This window comes from Canis lupus, chromosome 1, assembly GCF_011100685.1.
Source record: "Canis lupus familiaris isolate Mischka breed German Shepherd chromosome 1, alternate assembly UU_Cfam_GSD_1.0, whole genome shotgun sequence".
NCBI lineage: Eukaryota > Metazoa > Chordata > Mammalia > Carnivora > Canidae > Canis > Canis lupus.
The window spans coordinates 48,537,924-48,563,990 of record NC_049222.1 but is presented as its reverse complement, the minus strand read 5'-3'; the positions used below and the strand labels follow the sequence as shown (position 1 = coordinate 48,563,990).

The 26,067-nt window shown below is 48.1% G+C and overlaps 3 protein-coding genes across 11 annotated transcripts in view; 1 reads left to right on the top strand and 2 right to left on the bottom strand.

The window, feature by feature from the left end:
* Window positions 1-4,391, bottom strand: part of SYTL3 (synaptotagmin like 3) — a 93,569-nt gene extending 89,178 nt beyond the window's left edge. For 2 of the 6 annotated variants that reach the window (XM_038526449.1, XM_038526452.1), the window contains exons 1-2: window positions 4,125-4,390; window positions 3,115-3,261 (exon numbers count right to left, since the gene is read on the bottom strand). The gene's annotated coding sequence lies outside the window, so the exon portion shown is untranslated. Of the gene's footprint in view, window positions 1-3,114; window positions 3,262-4,124 lie in introns of all 6 variants that reach the window. The other 4 variants (XM_038526450.1, XM_038526453.1, XM_038526454.1 and 1 more) reach the window with 3 other exon arrangements.
* A 96-nt stretch (window positions 4,392-4,487) lies between these two features.
* DYNLT1 (dynein light chain Tctex-type 1) lies at window positions 4,488-12,127 on the top strand. Its single transcript, XM_038526448.1, has 5 exons — window positions 4,488-4,596; window positions 7,731-7,772; window positions 10,844-10,967; window positions 11,363-11,440; window positions 11,707-12,127. Exons 1-5 carry the CDS (start codon window positions 4,570-4,572, stop codon window positions 11,775-11,777), a joined length of 342 nt encoding a protein of 113 aa, XP_038382376.1. The 5' UTR covers window positions 4,488-4,569; the 3' UTR covers window positions 11,778-12,127.
* Window positions 12,128-12,723: 596 nt separating this feature from the next.
* The window catches only part of TMEM181 (transmembrane protein 181), a 74,565-nt gene continuing 61,221 nt past the window's right edge, over window positions 12,724-26,067 (bottom strand). For all 4 annotated transcript variants that reach the window (XM_038526444.1, XM_038526445.1, XM_038526447.1 and 1 more), the window contains exons 9-17: window positions 25,607-25,737; window positions 25,289-25,380; window positions 23,885-23,942; window positions 21,566-21,668; window positions 20,921-20,972; window positions 18,373-18,455; window positions 17,359-17,448; window positions 16,424-16,490; window positions 12,724-16,003 (exon numbers count right to left, since the gene is read on the bottom strand). In XM_038526444.1, coding sequence (XP_038382372.1) covers window positions 15,925-16,003; window positions 16,424-16,490; window positions 17,359-17,448; window positions 18,373-18,455; window positions 20,921-20,972; window positions 21,566-21,668; window positions 23,885-23,942; window positions 25,289-25,380; window positions 25,607-25,737 — 755 coding nt within the window. In that variant the 3' untranslated portion in view covers window positions 12,724-15,924. The remainder of the gene's footprint in view (window positions 16,004-16,423; window positions 16,491-17,358; window positions 17,449-18,372; window positions 18,456-20,920; window positions 20,973-21,565; window positions 21,669-23,884; window positions 23,943-25,288; window positions 25,381-25,606; window positions 25,738-26,067) is intronic.

Here is a 26,067-nt window from a genome sequence, read left to right as displayed (position 1 = left end):
GGCCTTGGGAGTCAACGGATCTCTCTGAATAGTACTGGGCCTGAGTTTCCTCAACTGTAAATGAGGTTCACTTTGATCATCCCTCTGGCTCTTCAGTTCTGAAATCTCATCCTCCTGCGGCCTGGGAATGTTGACCTGAGATGGTACATTCCACCAAGAGAGGAACAGGGGTGGGCGGGAGGGGGTTAGTGGGCTGTAACAAGACGCAAGGGTGAATTAAGAGGGCAAGCTTTTGGGTGAGACAGAGCAGAGGGACCTTGAGCAAACCATTTGGCCTTGCAGAGCCATTTTCCGGTGAGGGTCACAAGGCTTCCCTCCTAGTTTTCAAGTTCATTTTATTCATTCACAGATATTTATTGTGTACATCAGGCACTGTTGTGGTGACCATGGTTGAGGACTCCTGGTCTAAGAACATCTCTGATACAAAATAACTTATTTATTTAATAGTAGGCAACTCTTGAACTCAGGGTTATGAGTTCGAGCCCCACACTAATGTAGAGATAAGTTAAAAATAAAATCTTTATAAAAAAAAAGATGAGTGTTGAAATTGAGCAAGTATCCATTAGACCTTATCTGAAACTAAAGTGAGGTGACCTAGGGCTGACCTGGGATTAGCAGTGGAAGAGGAGAGCACCAGAACTGGTGAGTGGGAAGGAGTCAGGCAAAAAGAATGAACATGATAAATTGCCCAAGGGAAACCTTCTGAATGCTCTGCGTGGCAGTCTGTGGCCCTCTTCTTCCTTAAGTGTCCCCACCTGTAAACTCAAGCTTGTCAAGGGACTTGTTCTGGGTGACAAAATGTGAGCAGAGGTGATCCCTGCCTCTTATGAGCAGTGCCTTCTAGCCAGTACACAGGCCACAGTTTCCTGTCCCTTCCTCCTCTCTCAAGGATTCTGGTATGGAGAAGATATGGCACAGGTCGATGGTCATGTCATATGAGTGACAAAAAGAACTTTGTTGCTGTCACCCACCAAGAGTCGAGGACCATTTGTTTCTGCAGCTAACCTAGCCTATGCTGACTAATATAGTACGTGTACTTTTTCATATACATAGAACTGAACAACTATTTAATAACTACTATAGCCTAAAAATAGGGGCACCTAGGAGGCTCAGTTGGTTAAGTGTCTGTCTTCAGCTCAGGTTATGATCCCAGAGTCCTGGGATGGAGTCCCACATCAGGCTCCCTGCTCAGAGGGAACCCTGCTTCTCTCTCTACCCCCTACCCCCTCTTCTGTGCTCATGTGTGCTCTTTCTCTCTCTCACTGTCGGAAAAAAAAAATAAATAAATAGAAAGAAAGAAAGAAAGAAAGAAAGAAAGAAAGAAAGAAAGAAAGAAAGAAAGAAAGAAAGAAAGAAAGAAAGAAGAAAATCTTAAAAAAGAAAATCAACCAGTCCAAAGAATTGTCAGCTGGAGGCCCCTGCTATGCCACAAGTTATCCTTTAGTTGTTGGATCTTGGCTAAGGGGTCTCAAGGATGGGGCAGAGGTATCCAGGATCAAGAGGAAGAGGGACCCAAGGAGCTCAGAGTGACAGCCATTTCCAGGTGATACAGAGGGACTGCAGTCCTACTTGCTGGTGCTTCTCAGCTGACAGCAGACCTAAGTATTGGCATTGCTTAGCTAATCTTGTTACCATGTAGTTTCTTAGCAGAGGACTCTCACTTTACATATGCATCAGCCACAAGTTTATTTTCTTCTCCACTATAGCACTAGATTCCTCAGGCCTGATGGTTTGGCACTGCCACCTTTGCCATCAAATTATTACTGACTAAGCATGACTCCGTGCTACATCTGAGTAGCATGCTCATGGGCATGGAGAAAGGCAAGAAAACTGGAACATTCACAAGATTGGATTTGGATGTGAGGGGCTGCAGCTCATAGACAACACTGTGAGACCCAGCTGTGCCTGGTAATACTCTTTCCTCGGGTGGCATGGCTATGATTATTAGGGCCACACTTGTTAAATAAAGGCACTGGCAATGCCAGTCCCCATTTTAAAGGGTTTGTATTTCAGAGACTTGATGTGAAGGAAGAAAGCTCACAACATCTGCCAACCCACGGCTAACCCCCAGGTTGACAAACAATCCGGGGATTCACTGCACTGACTTACTGCACAGAACCTAAACATTATTCTAAAATACGGCTGAAGGCCAGAGTCTTATGAGCACCTGTGGGTCAGTGTGTTTATACCTCAGTACTTATGATGGACGTTCATTCTTGGTGGATTGAGGGTACTGGAAATGGCAGCTAGCGGACTGCCAAATGCCCTAGTGATTTTAAATTCCTTAGCCCTGCAGAGTGTACATCAATTAGCCAGAATGTCACACCACATCGCTGCATTTTTCCAAGCATGACAGCGTCTCTGAGCCTAGAGATTTCAAGGCCTCCCATTTACAGAAAATTTATTTTTAAAAATTTGCCATAGAGATCGTAGCTTAGTAAACTTGGTAGTCTCAACTCCAGCTCAGAGGCTTACACAAAGTGAGTGTTCCATGTGTGTGTTCAAAGAGTGGACAAACAGTTCTGAAGGTAAACAGACCATGTATCCATTTCTAAGGCAGACTCAATAGGCCATATGCCAAGACCATTTAATGAATGTTCTTTGATAGTTAAAATTGGAGAGCAGTACCCAATGTATCGAAGCCAAAGTCATATAAAGTTTTTTTTGAAAATTCACATGTACATGTTTTCTATTGGTTTATGTACATGCTGGTGAGTTTCGGTTACAACACAAAGTCTATGTGTTACTAATGCACTATCCCAGCAGCCATTCAGGACACTCACTTGAATTAGGAAATTCCTAAAAAAGCAATTTCTTTCTTTTTAAAGATTTTATTCATTTGAGACAGAGGAATACAGAGAGAGAGAGAACATGAGCAAGGGGAGAAGCAGACTCCCTGCTGAGCCAGGAGCCTGATGCCTGGCTCTATGTAGGGCTCAATCCCAGGACCCAGAGATCATGACCTGAACCAAAGGCAGACGCTTAACCATCTGAGCCAAACAGGTGTCCCTGTGAAACAATTTCTAAAAGATGTCTCAAACTTCACAACATTCAAATGCAGATCATCACTCAGAACCTATTTGTTCTTGCTTTGCACATAATTCTGACACTTACCTAGTGGGCCTCCAGGTCCACGGCAGAGCAGCAAGAGAAAGTTGGAAGACAGTGAGAAGACCCTCTTGGCTCAGGAGTGCTGTGTCAAGGGGGGCCTGGAACCAGGCAGGCAGGAGAAGGACACCTACAATAGGATTTCAGGTGAAGCTGGGAATGTCAGGAAGCCAAGACAAAGAAATGTCAGAATTAGAATCATATGTGAGGCACAAGGCTGAAACACTGGGACAGGTGGGTCAAGGCCACATTTAGGAAGGGAACAAAACTGAAAAGGAAAATGCAGTTCAGAACGGTCACTTAGATCAGGTGCCCAGGGCAGAGCAGCCTTATGTCCTTCACTGCTGGGCCTTCTGCTCGCCCACCCTCTGCTTCCCACAAGGAGGCCGAGGATTGCATCTTTCTCCACTCACAGCTCTGTGCAGTTGGGCATGAGGCAGAAGTGATGCCTGTGGGGAAACCATTCATTCATTCATTCAATCAATTTTAATGATACACCTACTTGTGCCAGGTGTAAGTGATGGGGTAGGGGACACATCAGTGAGTAAAGTGGCTTCAGCCTGCGTGGGACTTAGATTCACAGGGTAGAAACAAGGGTTTCTGATTGATTGAAAGTGAGACTTGTAGCTTAATTCTACCTCATTTCAAGGGCTTGAGGTCAGCTCTTCCTGGGGGGGGGGATGGGAAGTAGATTTTTTTTTTTAGCAACTGGGCTTTGGAGAGGTAAGAAGTGAGTTATTTCAAGGACATTAGTAAAACCAGAAAAAGCAGCCCTCAAAGTCAAAGACCTTAGTCTCAGAATACATGCAAACAGGTGCCTACAGTGCAGACCTTCTTGGAAAGTGCTGTACGATTACTAATTTTCAGGATGACCCCTGTATACAAGTGTCTGTTTAGGTCAGTCTGGTTAAAGCAGCCAGGAAGCGTGCAGCATTTTACAAAGTTTTCACCCAGAATGTTGGTTTTTTTAATGGTCATCAAAGAAAAAAAAAATCTCATTTATATGGAAAATTTACCTTCCCAAGGGAAGGTTTCGTTCAGAACTAAAGTTTCCTAATCCCGGATCTCCAGGAAGACTGTAAGCAATTTCTCACACGGCTCATCATATTCAGAAATCCCTTTACAATTTGTTACTACACTTCCGAACCCATTTTAATGTTCAAATTGATCCACACGGCACCAACTGGAGGGAAGGGCCGGACAGGAGAATGGCTTTTGTACATCGGTTTTGTTTTAGTTGCTGCGGCCCAGGGAGCTGCCAGCGACTGCGCGGGTTCCCACGGCAACCAAGGCGGGGAGCGCGGAGGAGGGGCGCAGCCGGAGTCCCCAGCCCGGCAGGCCGGGCGGGGGCGGGGCCCGAGCCCGAGGGGCGGGGCCGGCGCGAGCACGAGGGGCGGGGCCTGGGCGCGCCTGCGCAGTGCGCGCTACTCCGGGGGGCGGAGGCGACGCGCAGGAGGGAAGATGGAAGACTACCAGGCCGCCGAGGAGGTAACCGCCGGGCGGGGACGGGCAGGGTGGAAGCCGAGAGCCCCTGGCGCGGGCGCGCGGCGGCAGCCAAGGGCGTGTGTGGGCTCCCGGAGCGCGTCCGGGCGTGGGCGGCCGCAGTCCCCGGCGCACACTGACGGCACCGGCGCCCTCCCCAGCGCTTCGCGGTGACCCCTGGCCTGGCCTCGGGGCGTCGGCGCCCACCCGGGGGGGCGGGGCTCGGGGCGGGGGCTCCCCGCGCGACGGCGGGCGCTCCGCGGGCTTCCGGGGACTTCCTGGGCGGGGCCGGGAGCTCCCCGTCTGCCCCCCCGCGCCCCGCCTCGCAGCGCCCCCGGCCGGTCCACACCCGCTGGGTCGCGAACCTGGCTCCCGCGGGCCCGCCACGCCTCCGACCCGGTCCACATCCGCCGGGTCCCGAACCTGGCTCCCGCGGGCCCGCCACGCCCCCGACCCGGTCCACACCCGCCGGGTCCCGAACCTGGCTCCCGCGGGCCCGCCACGCCCCCGACCCGGTCCACACCCGCCGGGTCCCGAACCTGGCTCCCGCCGGCCCGCCACCCCCGACCCGGTCCACACCCGCCCGCCCTCCGCCCCCCCCCCGGACCCTGCTCCAGGCAGGCGGGGCTTTGGGAGGGTGCGGTCACTGGCTCCCTGTATTCGGCGGCGGCGGCGCAGACCCCCATCCTGGACCAGGTGCTCCGCGACCACGGCTGGGGAAACCGAAGGTCATTAGGGCGCCTGCTGACTTTTAAGGCAAGACTCCAGAGTGACTTGCACGCGGGACGCGCACATACAGTCACATCTTTGAGGTCGCTGCAGTCGCAGATTCGAGGCGCAGGCCGTCTGCACAATGCACGAGTGCGCAGGGGAGCCTGCCTTTGTCCGGCCTTCCACACCTCGTTCTCAGCCTGGCTTCCGTCCACCGCCGCCACCATCACTTGTTTCATTTTCAGTTTGAGTTTGAGATGTCAGTGTGAGAACCCCTGTGTGTGGGGGAAATAATCTGCCATTGCCTCAATGTGGAAGCAGGGTAAAGCACATAATTTGCCAAGCAGAAGACATTCGGTCTAACGGTGTGCTGTTAAAATGGCTTTCCTTCAATTTAACGTGCACTCAGGGATTAGAGCTGATGGATGCTGCTATAATAGAAAGGTAGTTGCCCATTTTCTTCTTGCTAATAATTCCTGTTGAAATTGAAGTAAGTTGAGTCTTGTCAAAAATAAACTATAGATGAATTTGGTAAGGTTTGATATTTTACCATTTTTGTCTTTTTTTTTTTTAAGATTTCATTTATTCATTCATGAGAGACACAGTGAGAGAGAGAGAGAGAGAGAGAGAGAGAGGCAGGCTCCATGCAGGGAGCCCGATGTGGGACTCGATCCCAGGTCTCCAGGATCACGCCCTGGGCGGAAGGCAGGGACTCAACCGTTCAGCCACCCAGGCGTCCCATTTTACCATTTTTGAAACTTAGTTTGAGCAGGAGTGTTTGGAGGGGAACAAAAAAAAAAAATCTAAGACTAAAGGACTGACACTAGAGTTTCAGTTTTGATCCGATTTCCTAAGTACCACACAAATGGCAGTGTTTGAATGCTGGTACAACCAAGTGGATGATTATGAGAAGACATGGTTCAGGAGCACCTACCAAAGGAGAAAGGTTTTCCCTATAAACTAATGTAGGAGAATGGCTTGTATTATAGGAATGTCCATAAAATTTTTAAAAAAAATTGACACTGTAAGAGAAATCTCTTAGTAGCGGCATTCTAATTCAGGCTCCCAGCAATGAGGGGCCAAGGGACTTCGTTATTGCAGTTCTCACTTGGAGATCTGTGAATTGAAGGGGCTGAGCAGCATCTGTTTTACACAAGATAAAGCCCTAAGCCCCTGGGAAGAGGAGACTCAGACTTCTTTCTAGCAGGCGTGCCTTAGGTAATTACCAGCCCACGCTAGTCCCTTCTGAACTAAGCCTTTTCTGCATATCCTCTAACTTCCTGTAAAACCTGGACCTTTGTAAGACCACTCTCAACTCACTGGTCATATTCCCTTTAGAAGTTGAAACTGCCTAGTGGATTCTGTACACCTGCTCTACTTTTCTACTAAAAGTCTACTGAAATCCCCCCTCAGCCTTTTTTTGTATTTTAGCCCGGGGCTTATTACACAGGGATTTTTCCAACTGGTTAAGGATCATTGGAGTCCCTTGGAAGGATCCAATAAACCTCAAGAAATCATTTACTCTGTAAGATACTGCAAATTTTCATTCGTTCGGTGGATTGGCTTTGTCTCCACAAGTATGCCTTCTGAGTACAGCAAGTGAGAGGGCTTCAGGCAGTCTGCTCTTGATCCTCCTGGAAAGAACGGGGCATCCCTCGGACAAGGCCACAGTCGGCATCCAGCAGGGACTAAAACACTGCAAAAGCTGGGCGCTCTGCCTTTATTCCACCACGATTCACAGTGACTGAGGACCTGGGCCGCTCTAGAAGGAATGTCCAGAACTAAGGACTGTTCACAGGACTCAGACAGAACTGGTACCCATTCGAGTGTACCTTATGTAAAGAGAAAACCATTTTTAAGCCCTGTCATTCGATTACAGGTGGCAGCCCCCCTCCCAGCTCATCCTGAGGCTGTGCTAGCAGCTATTCTGGTTTTGTAGTCCTGAAGTAGGACAGCATGAAGAAGGAAACAGCTATCAGGAAATAGTGTAACCATTGCATACTTAATCACTAATGGTGATTAAAAACAGAAACGTCTTGAGTTTCAAACCTCCTAATCAGTTTACCTTAGGAAAAGTGTCAGCTAATTTACACAAAAGTAACTCCTTAAACTTGTGTATTTGTTAATGATCCTAGTAGCCAACTGAAATGGAGAAAGATTGAATCTAAAGTGACCATGGCATGAGTAAAAACAAACCAAAAACCTTTAAATTATATACATATTCAGATTCCTGATTGCCTCTCACCAGCTCTGTGATCCTCCAAGAGCCACTCAGCATTTCTGAGTCTCTGTAGTGTCTTCCTTGGTAAAAGGAAGTTTAGTTCGGTTATTTCTGAGTCTTCATTTATAAATTATGTTCATTACTTAAATTGGCATTAATCAATGCATCTTTTAAAGCCATCAAATCTAACTAATTTTCTTGCTTACAGACTGCTTTTGTTGTTGATGAAGTAAGCAACATTGTAAAAGAGGTAAGAGGAAGAATACTTATTTTTAAAATGTTGATTAATGGCCTTATGAGTGAAAATAAGTGTTTTAAATACTGTCTTGGAATTGTTTCAGCTGAGCCTGTGTGTTTTGGCATTTTAAATAACAGTTTTTACTGCAGTGAATAGATAAGAATGTAGATAAGAATTACTTCCATATTATGTAAATTATATATTTTAAACCAGACAAGAAATTTTATATACTAGCATTATTATTGAATATTACTAAGACTTGGTTCAATGATCTTTTAACATAAAAGACTCATGGTCATGGTGTCCAAGTAAATGTTTCTGGTGTCAGATAAAGAGTGAATATAAAAAAATTGAAAAACTTTCAGTTATTTAAGACCTGGTGATCCATTTGGGGCTTACCTGCTTATTTTTCTTAAACTACATATATAATCATTATTGACCATGGTACATCCCATAGATGATGACAGTAGAGGGCAAAACAGGATATTTGTTCTTCATTGATTTGAAGAATACATATCAAGGGGACATTAGGGACTGACCTTCAAGGATTTTACAGTGTGGGGCAGGGCCAGCCAGGCACTTACCAAATAATCACACTGGGAAATGTAAACTTGCATTTTTGTGTGGTAACTACCACCACATGTGCTAGGAGACATCTGACCCACCTGCTGAGTTTAGAGCTAGAAGCTGGAGGGCAGCCCTGGTGGCTCAGCAGTTTAGCGCCGCCTTTAGCCCAGAACCTGATCCTGGAGACCCAGGATCGAGTCCTGAGTCGGGCTTCCTGCATGGAGCCTGCACTCCCTCTGCCTGTGTCTCTGCCCCCCCCCCCTCATGAATAAATAAATAAAATCTTTTTTAAAAAGCTAGAAGCTGGAGAATGAGTAGCAGTGGTGTTAACTCAGCAAAAAGAGGGGGCAGACATTCCAGGCAGGGCACATGTGCAAAGGCCCTGTGGTGGGACTGTGCATGGTGTGTTTGAGGGACTGACATGATGCAGATGGTCCTGGAGTAGTGCAGAGTGCTGGGGAAGCCTGGGGCAGGAATGAGGCCAGAAAGATTTTCCTTAGTCCCCTTCCCTTCCTGTGTAAATTGAGCACAGGGTGTGAAGCCATTGGCCAGAAGAAAGCCATTAGATGACCTAAGTTTATTTTTTATTATTTTTTAAAGATTTTATTTATTTAATCATGAGAGAGACACAGAGGCAGAGACATAGGCAGAGGGAGAAGCAGGCCTCCTGCGGGGAGCCCAGTGGGGGACTCAATCCCAGCACCCCAGGATCACGCCCTGAGCCAAAGGCTCAACCACTGAGCCACCCAGGTGCCCCTAGATGACCTAAGTTTAAAGTACCAGCTGAGATTATGTGTGTAATTTGGAATGGCCTCTAATGGAAATTCTTGACTAATGCCAGTGATCAAGAACCACAATCCATTTTTGTGATCAACACCAAAAAGCAAGATGATATTGTACCATATACATCATTCACCATCACACATGATTTTCTGGTTGTTGTGCAAGATCTGTAATAGTTTGCTTTGGTTTCCCTGCACACGGTGTTTCTTAGGGAACGTGGGGGTGGGGCAGGCCGGTGGCAGAGCCGGAGTGGAACTGAGAAAGTGGGGTTGGCTTATCGTGAAGGCCCCCGTGATCTCCGTGTTTTTGGCGTCACTGACTCAGTTGCCAGGCAGCAAGTGCAGTTGAACGTAGACCCTCCCAGGCCCTGTGACAGCAGGAGATAGTATTGCGGTGGTCCCCTCCACGGGCACTGGCCTCTACAACCTTTGTTCCCTCCCTCTGGAATAGGTTAATTCACTTGAGCTGTTTCAAGGATTGGGTAGTAATGTGTTTGGGTGGGTCCAGAATTGGAGGGCAGTTTTCCTCCCTCCCCGAAAAACAGCTCCTGTCACAGTGCACGTGGAGAGAGCAGCCCAAGGTAGGGGCTTAGCTTGACCAGTATCCAGATGTCTTAACAACCAGGAGTGCCTGTGTCCCTACAACCTTATTTTATGCTGAGCTGGGAAGAGCAGAACATGTCAGAGGATGAGAAGGAGCTATGACAGGAGGGATGAAGGGGAAGGAAGGCTGGCAGCTACACGAGGTGTGTTTAATGTGACTGCTCAGAGTCCCAGGGTAAATAGGTGCGACTACAAATAGTATTTTGTTCCCCAAAAGCAAGGTCACTGGGCTTATGCCCCAGACAGTAGACCCTAATCCATCTCCAGTGTGCACAGCTCCAATCCCAGGGTTGTGTCTCTGCATGTCTGAGGACAGAACTGGGCCCTCACCAAATTATTTTAGGTCATTGCTGTCATCAAAACCCAGGTCTCTGGTTTCCAGCTAGAAAGGGGTAGAGAAGGAAGCTGCTTAGAGGCAGGCGCATTGGCATCAGCAATAAATGGCCCACAAAAATCATAAAATGCTAACAGCCTAACTACACACTTGAGACGAGCAAGGGGCAGGCAGCTGCACCTGTTCCCGAATAATCTCTGAGACACACAGCATGAACCTTCACCAGGATGCAGCACAGAAAAAAGACTAGGAATTTCAGATAAAGAGAAAAATACATCATAACCTTACAATAATTTTTCTAATATATAGGGCTCCTTTTTTATTATCTGAAAAGTGCACTTAGGTTTTATGTTCCCAGAAAATATTGGATAAGTGAGGTATTTTTGAATACATGGTTATTTGCATAGGTTTGTATGTTGTCAGTTGTACAATCAAGCAATAAAGATTCCTGTGTCTGCTATATTTTAAGAAAGGAATGGGCAAAGGAAAATGTTTTCTAGCCTCAGTAGGAAAAAAAAAATTATCATCTCCAACTACGAACTGCAATAGTCAACAGTAAATTCAGTCAACATGTTTTTAAAATTTGACAGACTCTATGGAAGTGTGGATTTTTAAGAATATGTAACTTAATGAAATAGGACACTCTTAAAAGGTGTGTTTGCAGATGAGTCCTCGTGGTTACAGATGTGCTATTTCATGCAGACTGTATTGTGGCAGTTCTCATGGTGGGAGCCTCGGCACTAAGTGGAGGGTTCTGGCTGAGTTCTACCAACAGTGACCCTGTGCTTCTGTTCCAGGCTATCGAGAGTGCCATTGGTGGCAATGCCTATCAGCACAGCAAAGTGAATCAGTGGACCACAAATGTCGTAGAACAAACTTTAAGCCAACTCACCAAGCTGGGAAAGCCATTTAAATACATCGGTAATGCATTTTTGCTTCTTGTATATATTGCTGGTGGTTGTTGACATGCTGGTGAGAGGCGAGTGTGGCGGTGTGATGTCTGACCTCAAAGAAAGCACCCGGTAGGGGCAGGTCACTGTATTGTGTGCGTTGCCACCCTCCTGGCCTGTTCAGCAGCTCAGACAGTCGCAGGGCGCACATCACAGCATTTCCCAGCACTTCAGATCAGATGCTTTTACAACAGGCATGTGGTGCGGGACAGGGACGGGTGTGACTTGTCACTGTCACAGGGCCAGTCTACCCCGATAGCTGTTAGCCCAAACACCAGCCACGGGTTCTTCATACATATGCTGAAAGTAGGCTAAAAGAAATGTGTGTTGCCAAGCAGATCTAATAAAAGTTTGTTTTAATTGAAGTGACCTGTGTGATTATGCAGAAGAACGGAGCGGGGTTACACACAGCGAGTTCCTGCTTCTGGGACAGCTCGACTGACGGTACGGTTCTCCACTGTCCTCTGCAGGCCTGTCGTGGGCCCTCCCTGCAGGCTCCACGTGCTCCTTGACCCTGCTGAAATCTAGAATTTTCTGAACATGTGCTCGGATGTTACAGGTCTTTGAAAGCATGTTTATTAGAGTCCCCTTTAACACTCTGTATAGGGAAGAGTCTGAGCAGCCTCATCTCTGTGCCACACAGAAGCCCAAGAAGTGAGGCTAGCGCGCCCGTCTCCCTGAGTTGAGTGCTCTGTGCCTTCTCCCCGCAGGCAGCTGCACGGTGCGCTGGGAGAACAAGACCATGTACTGCATTGTCAGCGCCTTCGGGCTGTCCATCTGACCGTCGGCGGCCCTGCCTTCCCCCTCTGCTGCGCTCACCGCCTCTCCTGACGGCCACGGATCCGGTGAACGCTGTTCTTGTGCTCTTTCAGAGTGTCTTGTGGCGCTCTCACAACGTGGAGAAAAGGCAGGTGACTGCCCTGTTCTGTGAACGGCGCATCCCGTCAGAGGCTAGTCATCCCAGCAGCCAGGCCTGTGCTGCCACTTGTCTTAACTCTGAACATTTCTTCCCAAAGGTGCTAAAAACTGAAATCTGCTAGTTTGAAGCTTTCTCTCTCTCTGAATGACTCAGATACACTAATTTTCCATACTTTGTACTTTGGTTAGAATAATAAATTATTCCACTTTAAAGTTTGTGTTTTTCTTCATAGTCTAAATAATACCACAAATGAATTCTTCAGTTTTCAGTAGTGACTTTAGAATCTATAGAACTGCAAAACCAAAAAGGAAGTTACAACTTGGCGTCGGTCCCCTCCAATATAAGGATTTGCTGCTTTGATGTGAGGGCCCCGGATCCTGCTGGCTTCTGGGAGCGTGCCCGCTGGTCCCTGCTCCGGCCAGAGCTCTCAGCCCCACATGCTGCCATGGGGTGGGCTCCTGCCTCAGTGTTCTCCACTTGTCAGTGGCAAGCCTCCGAAAAATGTTTTAGTACTTTGGGGCTTCCAAAATGCTCTCATGATCATTTTTCAGCCACAATTAGGCCCCTATTTATAAATCCGCAAACACGTTTGGAGGTTATTGGACTGATATTTTTTATCTAAGGAGGGAGATGGGCCCCTGCCCCAGTCTGGGACCTCACCCTTTGCTCATCCACGGGCCACATTCACACAGGGATTAAGACACACTCTCGTGTCCACCTGCCAAAATGAAGAATGTGCTTTGTCCTTGAAGCACTTATGCCTGAATGACCAAATTAACTCCACAAGAACAAATAAATCACATAAGGATCGAATATTTAAAATTTATTAACATTTACCAGAAAGGAAGTTTCAGAATGAAGCCATTCGCAAAGTGTAAGTTTGCCATAAATAAACATTTATTCACTTTTGACTGATACAATGATCATTCTGTGATCAGTTACTGTGCTCGACACAGTTCCAAGATCTCCTACATAGTTCTAGCTTTCCTTTTGAACTTAAAGTTTAAAGTTGTTTTTATTTTACAAATATTTACAGTCATTTTGTAAAAAGGCAGTTTTCAGTAGCAGAAAATTCTGTGTTTCACTGTGTGGGATTATAGTTACCAGTATATCAAACATGTCAAGTCAACAGCAGGGTAACAAGATGTCACAGACTAAAGCGACTTCCCTTGGGCCTGGGGAAAAGATTTGTAGCTTTCTTCCCAAAAGTCTAACCTCTAAGGCAACTGGTTTCTAAAATCTTCAAAATACATAAATATTCTTTAGTGACTTAACTAGAAATCACTAGATGTCCCTTTTTACCATCCTGTCGATGAGCTTCCATGGTTTCCTCTGTGAGGAGGATTCCAGGAAGTAAGTCACTGACCATACCGTGACCAATTCAACACAACTGTACCTTCAGTAAATAGTTCACGGAATGCTTGAGGCTGGTGACATTTGTCTTGTAACCTGCCCATTTAGTGGGCTGGGTTTACATAATGTATCTAAACTTTTATTGCAATCTGTAATTATGTACAGGAACAATCTTACAAACCTTGAATATATTTTATATATTCCCTTCTCTAGCCTTTCAAATGGGGCTGAAGAGAGAGAAAACTGCATCACTTCACTGCTGTAATGATTTAATAATAAATCAAGCAGACCTATTACCCACACGGATAATGATGCTCTCCCTAGGGAAGCTGAAATACGTACGGTCATCTTCCAGGTTCCCCTAGACTGGACCAGTGTAAAAAATTACCCAAAGATGATGTTATTCAAGCCATTACCATGGAAGAACTAAAGTCAGCCCTTTGAATTTACAATTGAAGTTTGCAAAACTTTGATACTCTCCAAGAAAAAAACAATTTTCTTGCTACTGTCTACAATTTCTGGCAGACTTTAGTGTTTTAATCTAATACCTACGGCATATATACTACATGCTAAGTGCTATATATACGTTAAGCAAATCTTTACATGGAGTGCATAATATGTTGATCTATATATGATACACCAGAGACAAGACTGAGAATGCACGATTTAACAGAGAGCCATTTTCCCCTTAAGTACTTTCTTTTATAATTTTGTTTCCAACTTAGTTACAAAAAGTAAATAAATAGTCCCATATTTTCATTTCAGTGACTTGGTGCCATGAAGAATCAAGTATGAAGAGATCAGTCATCAGTTTATAATTACACTATAGGACAAAGACAAGTTTTAAAAAGTTCTAATGTATATGGCTAAATGCCTCAAGTAGTTTACATTTGCTGATAAATAAAAGCATTCCAAATTATGGACATTTAATAATGATTAAAACTTGTAAACTATATCACATACTAGAATACATTAATCAGCACAAGTAACTTTTCATCAATTTACATAAATTATTTCTAGTTAGAAGTTGAAAAATGTGGTAACAGAAAAGTTCTTCCAATACCTTGGAGTACACGGAATCAAAAAAAAAAAAAAAAGTAATCACACCACTGAAAATGTAAAAACCACGTAGACTTGAATTACCCTTGCAGTAATACAGTTGTTTTAATCCAAACTTTTATATTTACAAGGTTTTAAAAACAAATGGAATCCATATTAAAGGTACATTATCACTAAGGTTTAAACAGAAAGATGTGAAGCCATAATGAGAAGTCTCTCATGAACCTCTCTAAGGGCCCAGCACTACCTAAAGTGAATACAATTTTTAGCTATTTGAGAGTTAATGCATAGATGAAGGAAACGTAGGTACTGCTTGCGGAGCGGAACAACCCTACCCTATGCTGCTGCATCTGCCAAGACGCCATCAATCAGGATGTTAGCCATGACCGTACGGTAACGGTTCAAGAGAGACGTTATTGTGCATTGTCAAAGGAAAAGGAAAGGAGAGCTCTATACCAGCCGTCTACACTTTGTCTTTGACAAAAAGGAACTGGCAACTCTCCAGGGCCTTCTCTGATGCCACAGATTCAGCAGCTCCAGACAACTTTTCTCTTCCCTGGCCACTGGGGAGCGGGCATGATTCCCAACAAGTGACCTTCTACCCAAAGATATGCTTTCCACAAGTCATCCAAAATGTTTTACTTCTTTCATCTGTTTCAAATGTGGAACTGAAAAAATTTTTCAAGATAAAAAATTTATAATAATATATCAATCCTTTGTTTAGCTTTCATTAAAAAATAAGTTTCACGGGGTGTTCTCTCTTAATGGAGTTGTAGAAATGACAGCTTATAGGAACTGTAGTGGATACCCTCTTCCCCACCCCGCACCACATCCGTTCACATTCATGTATGTATTGCTCACATGCACATGCGTGTGGACACAGGCCCTTGGAAACTATGGCAGCAAGACCTCTCCCCTGGAGCTGGCTCTTGTCATCTTACCCTTTCCTTATGAACCTCAGCCAGTCCTCCTCAGACCCCACAACACTAGTTCTGCCCAGTGGCCGTGAGGGGCTAGCACCCACCTGCCCACCATTTCCCTAATGAGCCATTGCACAGGCATTTTGGACAGGAGTTCCTAGTCACTTAGGATGCTCGGTTAGCCAGAGCGCCGGCCACTCCAGGGGGAAGGTCTGCCCCCAGGAGACAGGCACAGAAACAGGCTTCCTTTGAGTTTCAATGGTGGAAACTGGTACAGGGCAGGAAGAAAGGAGGAAAGAGGAGACCTTCACCATGCTTATGACCTCATTCATAAGGGTTTTCCATGGACTCAGAATGAGCAATTAAAAAAAAAAAATTCACTAAAAACAGAAGTAATTACCTCCTGCTACTAAAAATGAACTCTTTCTCATCTGAAATCTTTGAAAAGGGAATTGGCTGTTCATGCTTGTTATCAGCACCTCTCTTCTCAAATGAAGGCAGCCGCTCTAACAATTAATTTGGCCCAATGGTTAAATTTGTCCTTGGTTTTGGTATTCCTTTCAAAAATACGTAAACACAGAAGGACCAGGAATCCTCTGCTTCTGAGACCAGGCCGAACACCAGCAGTGGCAGAGGCGGTCAGGAAGCGGTGCGGCAGCAACGCGTCGGCCCGGGACTCAGTCACTCTCAGATCCTTCTTTGTACTGTGCCCGGATGGCCTGGCCGTTCTGCAGGGGCATTTCTTCATAGTCGCTCCTGTCATGAAAGAGACCCTGGATGCCATGTGGCTTTTGACAGCTCCTCATCTATTCTCTTGCACACTGATGTGCCATTCTAGCAAGAACGCCGCACATCACAGCTCTGCGTTCCCCATTTCCATAGCCTGCTGCTCCTGCCGGCTCCTCACCCCCCTCAGGCACCAGGGCCCGCCACCAGGAAGAACTGTTCCTCCTGTGGTCACTACCCATGGGAAGTGTTCAAAAAGCGGAACACCATTCAATCTAGTCAGAACAATGTGAAAAATAGAACACTGTGGGATCACAGGGCATTCCCAGGTAAAAGAAACGTCACAATGCCTTGAAAATCATTTTAGAATGATTACAACCTGTTCAGCAGACGCATAAAACCAGGCCAAATGCTCACTATCGGACAGCTTTCCGAGAGGCAGGGACTTACCCATAGATCACATCATCGTCAGAGTCATTCAGCATGGAGAATGCAGGGTTGTCTTTCAGCTGCGACTCTGAGAAACCACAAAAACATTTTTATGTTATTAGCCTGGGGAGCCAGGATGCTACAGAAAAAGGACAGGAGTCAGAGAGGGCAGGATTCAAGTCCCAGCTTCCACCGTTTATCATTTGTGGGACCTGGACAAATCTTGCCTCTCGAGCATTTTCTCACATACAGGGTGGGGCCGCATCACTACTTGGCAGGCTGGTGGGCAGAGCGCGCGGTGGAAGCTCCAGGAGGAGACAGACTCCAGGAGGGGCCCTCCATCGGGAGCTGCGATCGGCTATTATGTTCTCCCAAGTCCCAAGTCCACCTGGGAGCAGGGGCGGAAAATACCCAGGAGACCAGGAGACGCCAGCCCTGCTCCCTGCCACCCTGGGAAGGAAGCCACTTTGTCTAGTTTCTTTATCTCAGAAGGAAGTAATTGCGCCTTCGTTAGAGTGGCTGTGAGGCATTTTGGCACTCTGGGAACTCACACAACACAGAAGTCGGGTGGTGGGCCTGAAATGCTACGCCCCTGCCCAAGTTCCAGGAAGTTCCTGCCCTTTCGGCCTGTGACAGTCTGGTTCTTCTTTGGAGGGGGGAGTGGTACACTCTGGCTTTCTGAGCAGCCATGGCATGAGTGTTCAACAGATGTGGCTTCGCATGGCTGAGGGACACGCTTGGGCTCGGATCCGCTAACAAAACACCTGTTTCCGTGCTGGGCTCTGATGACACAGCACATGCTGTGTTCTAACTACAACTCAGGGCTTACACCAAGACTTACTTCGTCTTTTTCTGCTACTGAGTTTTGGGGCCCAGCCCTGACAGGGAACCCGGGGGGTGGGTCCCGGATTGCAGTGAGGCCATCTGACCAGCCAGCCGGCCCCAGGGTGGCTTACCATACAGGGCGTTCTTCGACGGAGAGTACACAAAGGCCAAAGTGTAGAGGTAAAAGTTCAACAAGCCGTAGAAAGATAAGAATTCAGCTGGTGACACCGTCAAGGGAAATCACCAGCCCCGGAACTGGTGTCTGGCTGCCCCCTCTAAGCACCAGCAGTCCTTTCTACTGCTGACCGCCAGCGAGGACCCCACGGTGCCACAGCCCAGACAGCAGGACACCACAGGGCAAGCCCACAGCCAGAGGTTACGATAACCTTTCAAGGTCACTTGTTGATAACAGGTGCACATTGTTCTTTTCTACCCATGGAAACCTCTGGAGGTGGTGGGGCCTGATGTAATCAAGATACACACAAAGAACAGAGCCCAATGCACGCATATGGGTAAATCGAGAATGAAATGAAAAACTAGAACGGTCTATCAAACCAGTCGTTCTTAATCTTTCTTGCATTACAGACCCCCCTCTGAGAAGCCGATAAAAGGTTTGTGTGAAATCCAGCCAGTAAAATTTGAAAAATCCTGCATTAATTCTAAGGACAGGAAGAAGCCCAAGAACCTACATGAAAGGGATTAACTCTAAAGCGCCCCCTGATGGACGCCAGCAACGCCAGGGGAGCGGCAAGCTCTGGAAGCTGCCAAGCAGCCGAAGAGCTTAGTGGGAGGCAAGGAGCCTGCCTGCTGGCCTCCGGCACACTCACATCTGGGTGATGGGGAGAGACACTCAAAACGGGCTCAGCCTCTCCTTGGTGCTCTGCGGGGAGAAGTGGGCACCACAGACTGATGCCGAGTCCTGAATGGAGCCTGGATTCCTGAAGAATCCAGGGACAGGGGAGCAGGGGGGTGGGAGAGCAGCTGGGAAGTGACTCCCTCTGGAGTCGCTGCCCGGGGTGGGCCGTGGTGGGGCCCATGGCACACAGGCGCCCCAGTGACCTGCCGCTTCTGCACGGCCCTGACACACTAACCACTCCCGGCACAGCGTGGGCCTGAGACCTGTCAGCTTCCAGTGAAAAGGATATAATTCTGGTAGTGAGTTGACAGTTCAGCTACAAAATTGTCTTGTAATACTTGTGCTCCAAACCTTAAATAAAGGATGACGATGCTGAAAAGGAGGAGGAAGGACAGTGAGTAAACACAGGCGAAGAAATGGCCTCAGCTCCACAGCACTCATTCCATTCACCCCGGTCCATTCACTACAATTTCTGCCCGAACCTGGGCGCACACACACACACACACACACACACACACACACCCCACCCCACCCCTGCCACAGGTGTTTGGTCTCAGATCCAGGAGGGCCGCTGCTGGGACAGAAGCAGGTGGCCGCCCGCACCGGTGCCCTGAAGCACCTGCTCGGCTTGGCTCCTGCCCTTCTCGCGCTGCCTTAGGTCTCCTTTCCCAGACCAGCTCCTCCCACATGACAAGGCCCTGAGGAAAGTCGGCTTCCCCCAGTCACATTCCCCTCCTCAGGCTCGGCGATTCCCACGGTGAGGGAGCATGGCACCTCTGTCCAGACATAATGATGACACGGAGCTCCGCAGCCAAGCGGCGCTCCCCTGAGCGACTCCAGTGTCTGAACCAGCACCCTGCGCTCATCTCCCCTCCCCGTGGTCCATTCACACAGAGCCAGAGGGACCCCTAACCAACTGTAAATTGGAGCCTCCCACCTCCTGGCTTCGATCCCTCCCAAGGGTTCCCATCACCGAAAATAAACTGGGGCTCCTCCTGCTGGCGTGCAGGGCCGGACCTCACCTCTCCGGGGGGCCGCCCTCCCTCACCTCCCCTGGCACTGCTGCTCCTCTTACACTCACCCAGCCACCTGCTGTCCCCATGACTCCTCCCTCAGGCCTCAGGCCAAGTGTCTCTTCTGCAGAGACGTCCCCTCCCCATCTAAAGCAGAATCTCTCCTGCCATCATCACATAGTTTTTATTAGGGGGCTTATGCTATTTATCTACTTGTTTATCACCATCTTCCTCCATTAGAATAGCAACCCGGTGATAGGGAGGAACCTGTCGGCCTGCTGACCAGAGCACACACTCCATACACGCTTCTTGGACAAATAAATGAGTCCCCTTGAAACTTTTATGAAGAAAGACCATAAAGGCAGAATGACTTCTAAGTCAGACTCTACAGAGGTCAGTACAGGCATCTCACTCCCAAACCTGTGGACTTGGCATGAGGGTGAAGACATGTGAGGGGATGTGAGGGGTATGTGGGGTGTGTGTGTGTGGGGGGGTGTGACGGGATAGGAGAAAATGCGTGAGGGGACGTGAGAGTGTGTGAGAGGTTTGAAAGTATAAGTGTGTTTATGAGAGGCTGTGAATACGTGAGAGTATTGTGAGGTAGTGTGTGAGAGTGTGTATGGTGTGTGAAAGGGAAAGTGTGAGAAAGTGTATGAGGGGGTGTGAGGATAAGAGTGTGAGTGTGGAAGGGATGTTTGTGTGTGTGTGTGTGTGAAGGGATATGAGAAAATGCGTGAGGGGATATGAGAGTATGTGAGAGGTTTGAGAGTAAGTGTGTGTATGAGGGGGTGTGAGCATTGTGAGGTAGGGTGTGAATGTGAGAGGGAGTATGTAAGAAAGTGTGAGTGTGTGGGGGGTGGGAGAGTGAGTGAGTGTGAGGGAATGTGTGAGGGGGTGTGAGAGAGAGAAGGTGTGTGAGGAGTGTATGTGTAAAAGAACATGAGGGCGTGTGAGGGAGCCTGTGTGAGAAGCAGAGATCACCTGTGCACATGTGCTGAGGAAGGGCTGCCTACAGGACACCCGCACTGCTGTTTCCAGGTGAAAGCAGATGCCGAATGGAGAGCGCTGAGATCGTGTGGTATGATGGGCAATGAGCGACTTGGATGGGAAGGGACATGGGTGCCCACGGGAGGCCAAAACTCAGGCAGCGGGGCACCCTACAGCTGCCCTACAAAACTGGCCTTTCAGAGCCCCATGTGGCTCCCAAGGAAAACAGCCGGCAGCCATTTATTTGCCACCCAAACTGCCAAAAAGAAAGGCAAGGGACTATAATCTTTCCCTCTGGACTCGGATTTTAGCAGAAAGAAGCAAACACAAACAGCCAAACAATGATTTGGCAGGCATTCACAGAAACGACCTGGTCACCTGGGCCTCACTCAGCCTCTGCAGCCTCCCACCACAGCCTTCCCCCACCCAGTGTCCTTCCCCTGGGGCCATCACGTGGTGGTTCAAAGACACCCATGGTACCGAATTCAAATACACAGTCCTCTCCTTGGAGCATCAAAAGGTCGCCAGGCACCAAGTATGAGGTATTCTAGTTCTCAACCCCACACTGGGCTGTGGCCACTCCACCCGCATGGTCCAGGGCCCGCAGGCCTCATCTACGCTTGTCATTCCCCGGGGCATTTATAACACAATGTGAGCTCTCTTGGCCACTGGGGATACTTAGTGCCTGCCCTGAGCAAGAGGCCCTCTGACCCAATGAACAGATCTGGCTAGAAATGCAGCACTGAAATTAATTCTGTGAAAGGGGAGAAAAGATATTCATGACAGGAAAATACAAATACGCTGTTTTGCTTCTTTCAAGGAATAAAGTCTTCTTACCTAATAACAAGCACTACAAAAGTCAATGCAGTCAAAAATTTTAACCTGAGATCTGAAAAAGAAAGAAATACCTCATTAAACCACTTTGGAAGTAAATTCCATTCTTACCACAGGGAGCTTAAGAAAAAAAAGACAAATAATGAACCGAGCCTCCTGAACAAAACCCCTCCTCCGTCTGAACTTTAAGCCTGTGTGCACCTGAAGCCCAGAAGACATGCGCGGTCCCACCTGCCCAGAGTCGAGGAGGTGCCCCAGGGAGACGACGGCCATTGTTACTTGGTTGTTCCAGATTGAGAGAAGGGATCCATGTGAGCAGATGACTTGCCCTAACTCGGGACTAGGAAAACCACCCTGGCCACCTCCTCTGCAAGGTACAATTCTGGGAGGATCCACCCAGGGCCCCAGGTGGCTTCCACCTCACAGGCCTCCCAGTGCTGGCCCCAAGGCACTGTCTAAAAGGCCCAGAGTCGCCCATTCAGCCCTGCTGTGGCTCCTCAGGGACCGAAGGCGCTCCTCCCCAGCAAGAGGGAGTGGGCCAGGTCCCATCCAGGTCAGGCCCTTCCTGGGTGGGCTCCAACAAGAGGCCAGCTGTGCGGCCAGCTCCCAGCTTGCCTGGCCTTGGGCAGTTCGTGATGGGGCACTTACCTACATAAGGCATGTGACGCAGCTCAGAACAGGCCCGCACGATCAAGAACAGAAGGTATAAAATATACACGGCTGCCACCACCATGAAGAAAATCTTCATTCCCTAGAATGACACACGATGGCAGCTGAGTAAGAACAGGCGCTCGGCCCTGCTCCTCCTTCCAACACCACGGCAAGCAGGAAAACCGAGCATCTTTACAAGGGGCCTACAGTCCTGAGGGTCTCTCCATGACAGAGAACAAGAGCGTGTTCCTCAATCAGACTCGCTGCTCAGCCTTCTGTGAGCCACGTGGCTCACCCGGGGACAGCCCCGGGCCTGCTTGGCCCCATGAGCCAGAGTCCAAGCTCCCTCTGCGGGACCCAGGATGCAGCGGGAGCTCAGCACACCAGTGCTGGCTCTGCAAGCCTCAGGCTTCCAGCATTCCCTCTAGTAACAGACACAGGCCACTGATTGAGAAGGGGACACAAAGGTGACCACAGCCACGGTGACAGCTGCCTCGCTCAAGTCCTTCCGAGTGCTGGCCAAGGGCTTTGGGTTCCTGCTCCATTCAACCTGCACGGCAACTCTTCAGCAGGGACGGTGCCACCATCCCCTTCTACAGAGGGAGAGCACGGGGACAGCAGGGGCTGGGGAGGTGGGAGGCTTGACCTGCAGGCCACTTGGGAAGCTGGCGCACTGGCCCAGGTACCCACCCTGGTGACCTAAGACCCCTGACCACTCCTCAGTTTTCACGTGAGAACCAGACAAAAGCTCCAGTGACAGATTAGCAGGAACCTATTTATCTCAATCTGGGTAGTGACACTCAACCAACAGCCCTGTAGATCTGTCACTGGGGTCTGCAGAATCTTCCCTGAGAATGTGTCAATACAGCTCTTCCCTGTCCTCTCCTTTCATGTCATGCCCCTAGAGAAGGCTTCTCTGAGGCTTACCCCCTCCCACACATGGCCCCAAGCCTTCCCGGGGTGTAGGTGCCCCGCCTCGGGTCTCCTGCAGGCCTTCCTCCCCACCCAGCACCGCCCACAGCCCTGCCCAAGGCCCCTGCCAACTTGGCGCACGGCTCCAGGCAGCTCTGCAACAGCACCGCCCTTCCCTGGCCCAGAATGCCTCCCCTCCTCTCCAGTTCCAGGTTCAGCCCCTTCCCCCAAAAAACCTATTACAGCATTAGAAGACTAAAAGACAAAGGACAAAACACAAATAGACACCTCCTCCCCTAGAAACTTGGGCCCACTGTCCCTAAGGACACAGGGACGCTGCGCACGGGTCTGTACTTACTACTAAGTTTTTTCTCCCTCACAAGGTCCTATATTCTTTGAGGGCAAAGATCATAGCACATGGCTCATAAGGCATACACTGAGCAACCTTCAAAACTCCTCAAACTTCTAAATAATGGAATGAAAGACTACCAGTGCTCCCCTGCAAAAATCTGGCTAAGAATCATGTGCTCAGACTACTCGCTATGACATGTGTGGTCTCAACACGAGCCACACATCTTTCAAGATCATCATCATTCACTAAACCTCCCTCTTTCTCAGAGGCCATTCCCATGAAGAACCACAGTTTTTATCACTTTACAGGAAGCTCTGCAAAGCATCCAGAGAAATGGTGGCGATCACCCAAGCTCAGGATTCAACTCCGTCATGCCTCTGGGATTGCCCTGCTGGGACCATGCCTTCTAGATACCTCACAGGCTCCCTCTGGCCCCGGGGCCCCTCGCACATCCATGCCCTGGCTAGGCAGCCAGCCATGCCCAGGAGGGGCTGCCCCGTGAGAGGCCTTGGGATGGCAATAAACCCAGAGATTTGAGGGAAAGCCACATATAGGGCCTGAGTACCATTTGCTGACCCCTGTGTAAAATAAACACTGGACCCCCTATTTGAAAGTACAAAGAATTCTAGGTTTTGGTGAGAGCAGAGCATTACCCAGGGTGCTGTGTCCTGTTGCTGCTGTGCCTACAGGCCCACACCAGCCAACCTGGCCACACCATTTATTCTCTTGGAAACATTTCTCTACTTTAGAGAATTAAACCAACAAAATGAACAAAACAGATTTCTTAATTGCTCTACAATCCTCCTAAAATCTGATACACTTTCTGTGCTTCAACCATAAACCGAGGAATGAAGCGACAACTTCATTTTAAAAAGCTTATTTTTCATACTACTCAAACACATTCCACATTTTGTACCCATGAACCTTCTATAGTCTCCCCTAACTAGCCAGTTAGCAAAGTCATTTCAGCAGTACTATTTAAGTTACAAAATTCAGTAATTTTTAAAAATAGCAATTTAGGAAAACCCACAGCCATCACTAATAATCCTTACCTGAAAATTTCCTGTGTCAACTCGATACTGGTACATTGGATCGTGTAATTCATTAACTCTAAAAATATAGTATTGTATTATTAAAAAAAAACACACAGATTAATAACTAGCTTACTTTGCATTTTTTGCTTTCATCTGGCTTTTATTTTTTCTAAGATTTTATTTATTTGACAGACAGAGAGAGTAGGAATGGGGGCAGAGGGAAAGGGAAAAGCAGACTCCCAACTGAGCAGGGAACCCCATTGTAGGGCTTGATCCCAGGACTCTGGGATCATGACCTGAGCCGAAGGCAGATGCCAAAACGACTGAGCCACCCAGGTGCCCTTCCTTTGGCTTTTAAAGAAACTTATTAACAGCGGTGCCTAGCTGGCTCAGTGGGTAGAGCATGCGACCCTTCATCTCAGCGTCGTGAGTTCAAGCCCCAAAGGGGCTTTTATTATTTAAAAAAATAGGGGCTTTATTTAAAAAAATAAATTTTTTAAAACTTTATTAACATAAACTACTTACCAACCCACAGTAAAAGACTTTTTAAGAAGTAATCCTAAATTTCTGAGAAACCCTAAATTTCACATTGAAAATGCCTCCAGTGCTACTAAACTATTTGCCTGCAGTTGTCATTACTGTGAAGCTACAGTAATTTTGTTACAAAAAAAAAAAAAATCCCTCTACTATCTCTCCTGCAATGTTACCAACTATTTTCCAGCACCTTTTCAATGGAACGCATGGGCATTGGGAATAGACGAGCACACAAAGAAAGCTATACAGAAGTAAATGCCAGTTTCCATGCAACTCATTTTAAAGTGAAACTGGGTAACTGAGTAGCTGAAGAAGCAGAGACAGGGCAGGGAGATGAGGCGGGCTGAGTGCTTGTTGCATCACTGGGCCGTGGAGTGCGACGTGCCAAGTGTCAAAACCATACTCCTGGAACAGAACTCATTTCTGCAGAAAATCCTACTTGGGTGCCTGGGGCTATGACTACATGAGGCTTCAGCGGTGGTCCCATTTTACAGAAGGACAAAACTACTAATCCCGCTAAGCGTCAGGAGCTGGTACAGGGATGGGGAGTTCACAGACACAAGCCCAAGGAGAAACTAACGTTTCTGTGGGCAGGGGCGAGCCAGGACCCATGAGCATCATTTCTACAGAAGACGATGTCTCTGCCACTTTGAAGGAGAAATCTAAAATGACATAGTCTTTTTTATTGTCCGTTTGAGACTAGAACTGTGCTACCCTTACATGCCAGTCAGGCTAAAACAAATCCTCGATTCAAGTCACACTGTCATGTCCTGAAACCCTGGTGACAGATTCCAGCTGGGTTCACAAAATACAGTAAGACTCCAGATCTGTCCTCCTTTGTCAAATGCTTCCCATGCCTAAAGTTCCACACATAATAGAATTACTCACGTCTGCCATATTCCCAGTGTGACAGAAGCCAACCACAACAGTCCGACAATGAAGAATTTGGGCAAATAGAAAGTCAAACACTTCCTTTCTCCCTTAAAATAAAAAATGGTAAGAAATGAGTTAGTAATTCTGCAAACCATTAAGTCCTAGAAGTACACACTAGATCAGAGGCACTCAAGTCATTTCTACATCCTTCTGCTGACTGGGGCTGAACACAGATTCTCCAGGAGCAGTTTATCTGCAGGAGCAGCACCAGAGCGTGGACCAGAAGGACCAGGTCCCCGGCACCCTCGGGCAGGGCTGAGGGCTGATGCTCACCTGAACTCGTATCCCATGGTACACACACAGCCAGAAGAGCAGCAAGGCACAAAGGAACACAGACTGGAAGAGATCGTCCAGCATGCCTGGAAACCAGCTGTTCACCAGGAAGGAGAGGGGGAAGAACGGATCTGGAATGCAACCGGCAGAAAGGCCTGGTGGAGGCAGGCTCACCCCACCCAGCCTGGGGCCTCCGTCCTCTGCGAGGGCAGAGCTCAGTCACCCTCTCCTCAGTCGGAGCCAAAGGGAGGTAGCGAACTAAAGGCGGTTTTGTTTTCCAAAAAACCTAAAAGCCAATGAACAGATTGCTCCAGTGATCATTACAGAGTGCCGTCTGCTTCCGCCATCCGCTCCTCCCCGCAGGCCTGGGAATCCCAGGGCTGCGGCTCTGGAAGCAAACGCCTTCTGAAGCAGGGGAGGAGGAACAGACGGCAGTGTTTGCCGCCTTCAGCCAAGTTCCA

Bases quoted from the DNA above. Each gene is read 5' to 3' on its own strand.
- DYNLT1 (XM_038526448.1), top strand. From the start codon at position 4,570: ATGGAAGACTACCAGGCCGCCGAGGAG. The intron at 10,968-11,362 runs GTAATGCATTTT...TTTTAATTGAAG, and splicing joins AAAGCCATTTAAATACATCG to TGACCTGTGTGATTATGCAG. The intron at 11,441-11,706 runs GTACGGTTCTCC...TTCTCCCCGCAG, and splicing joins CTGGGACAGCTCGACTGACG to GCAGCTGCACGGTGCGCTGG.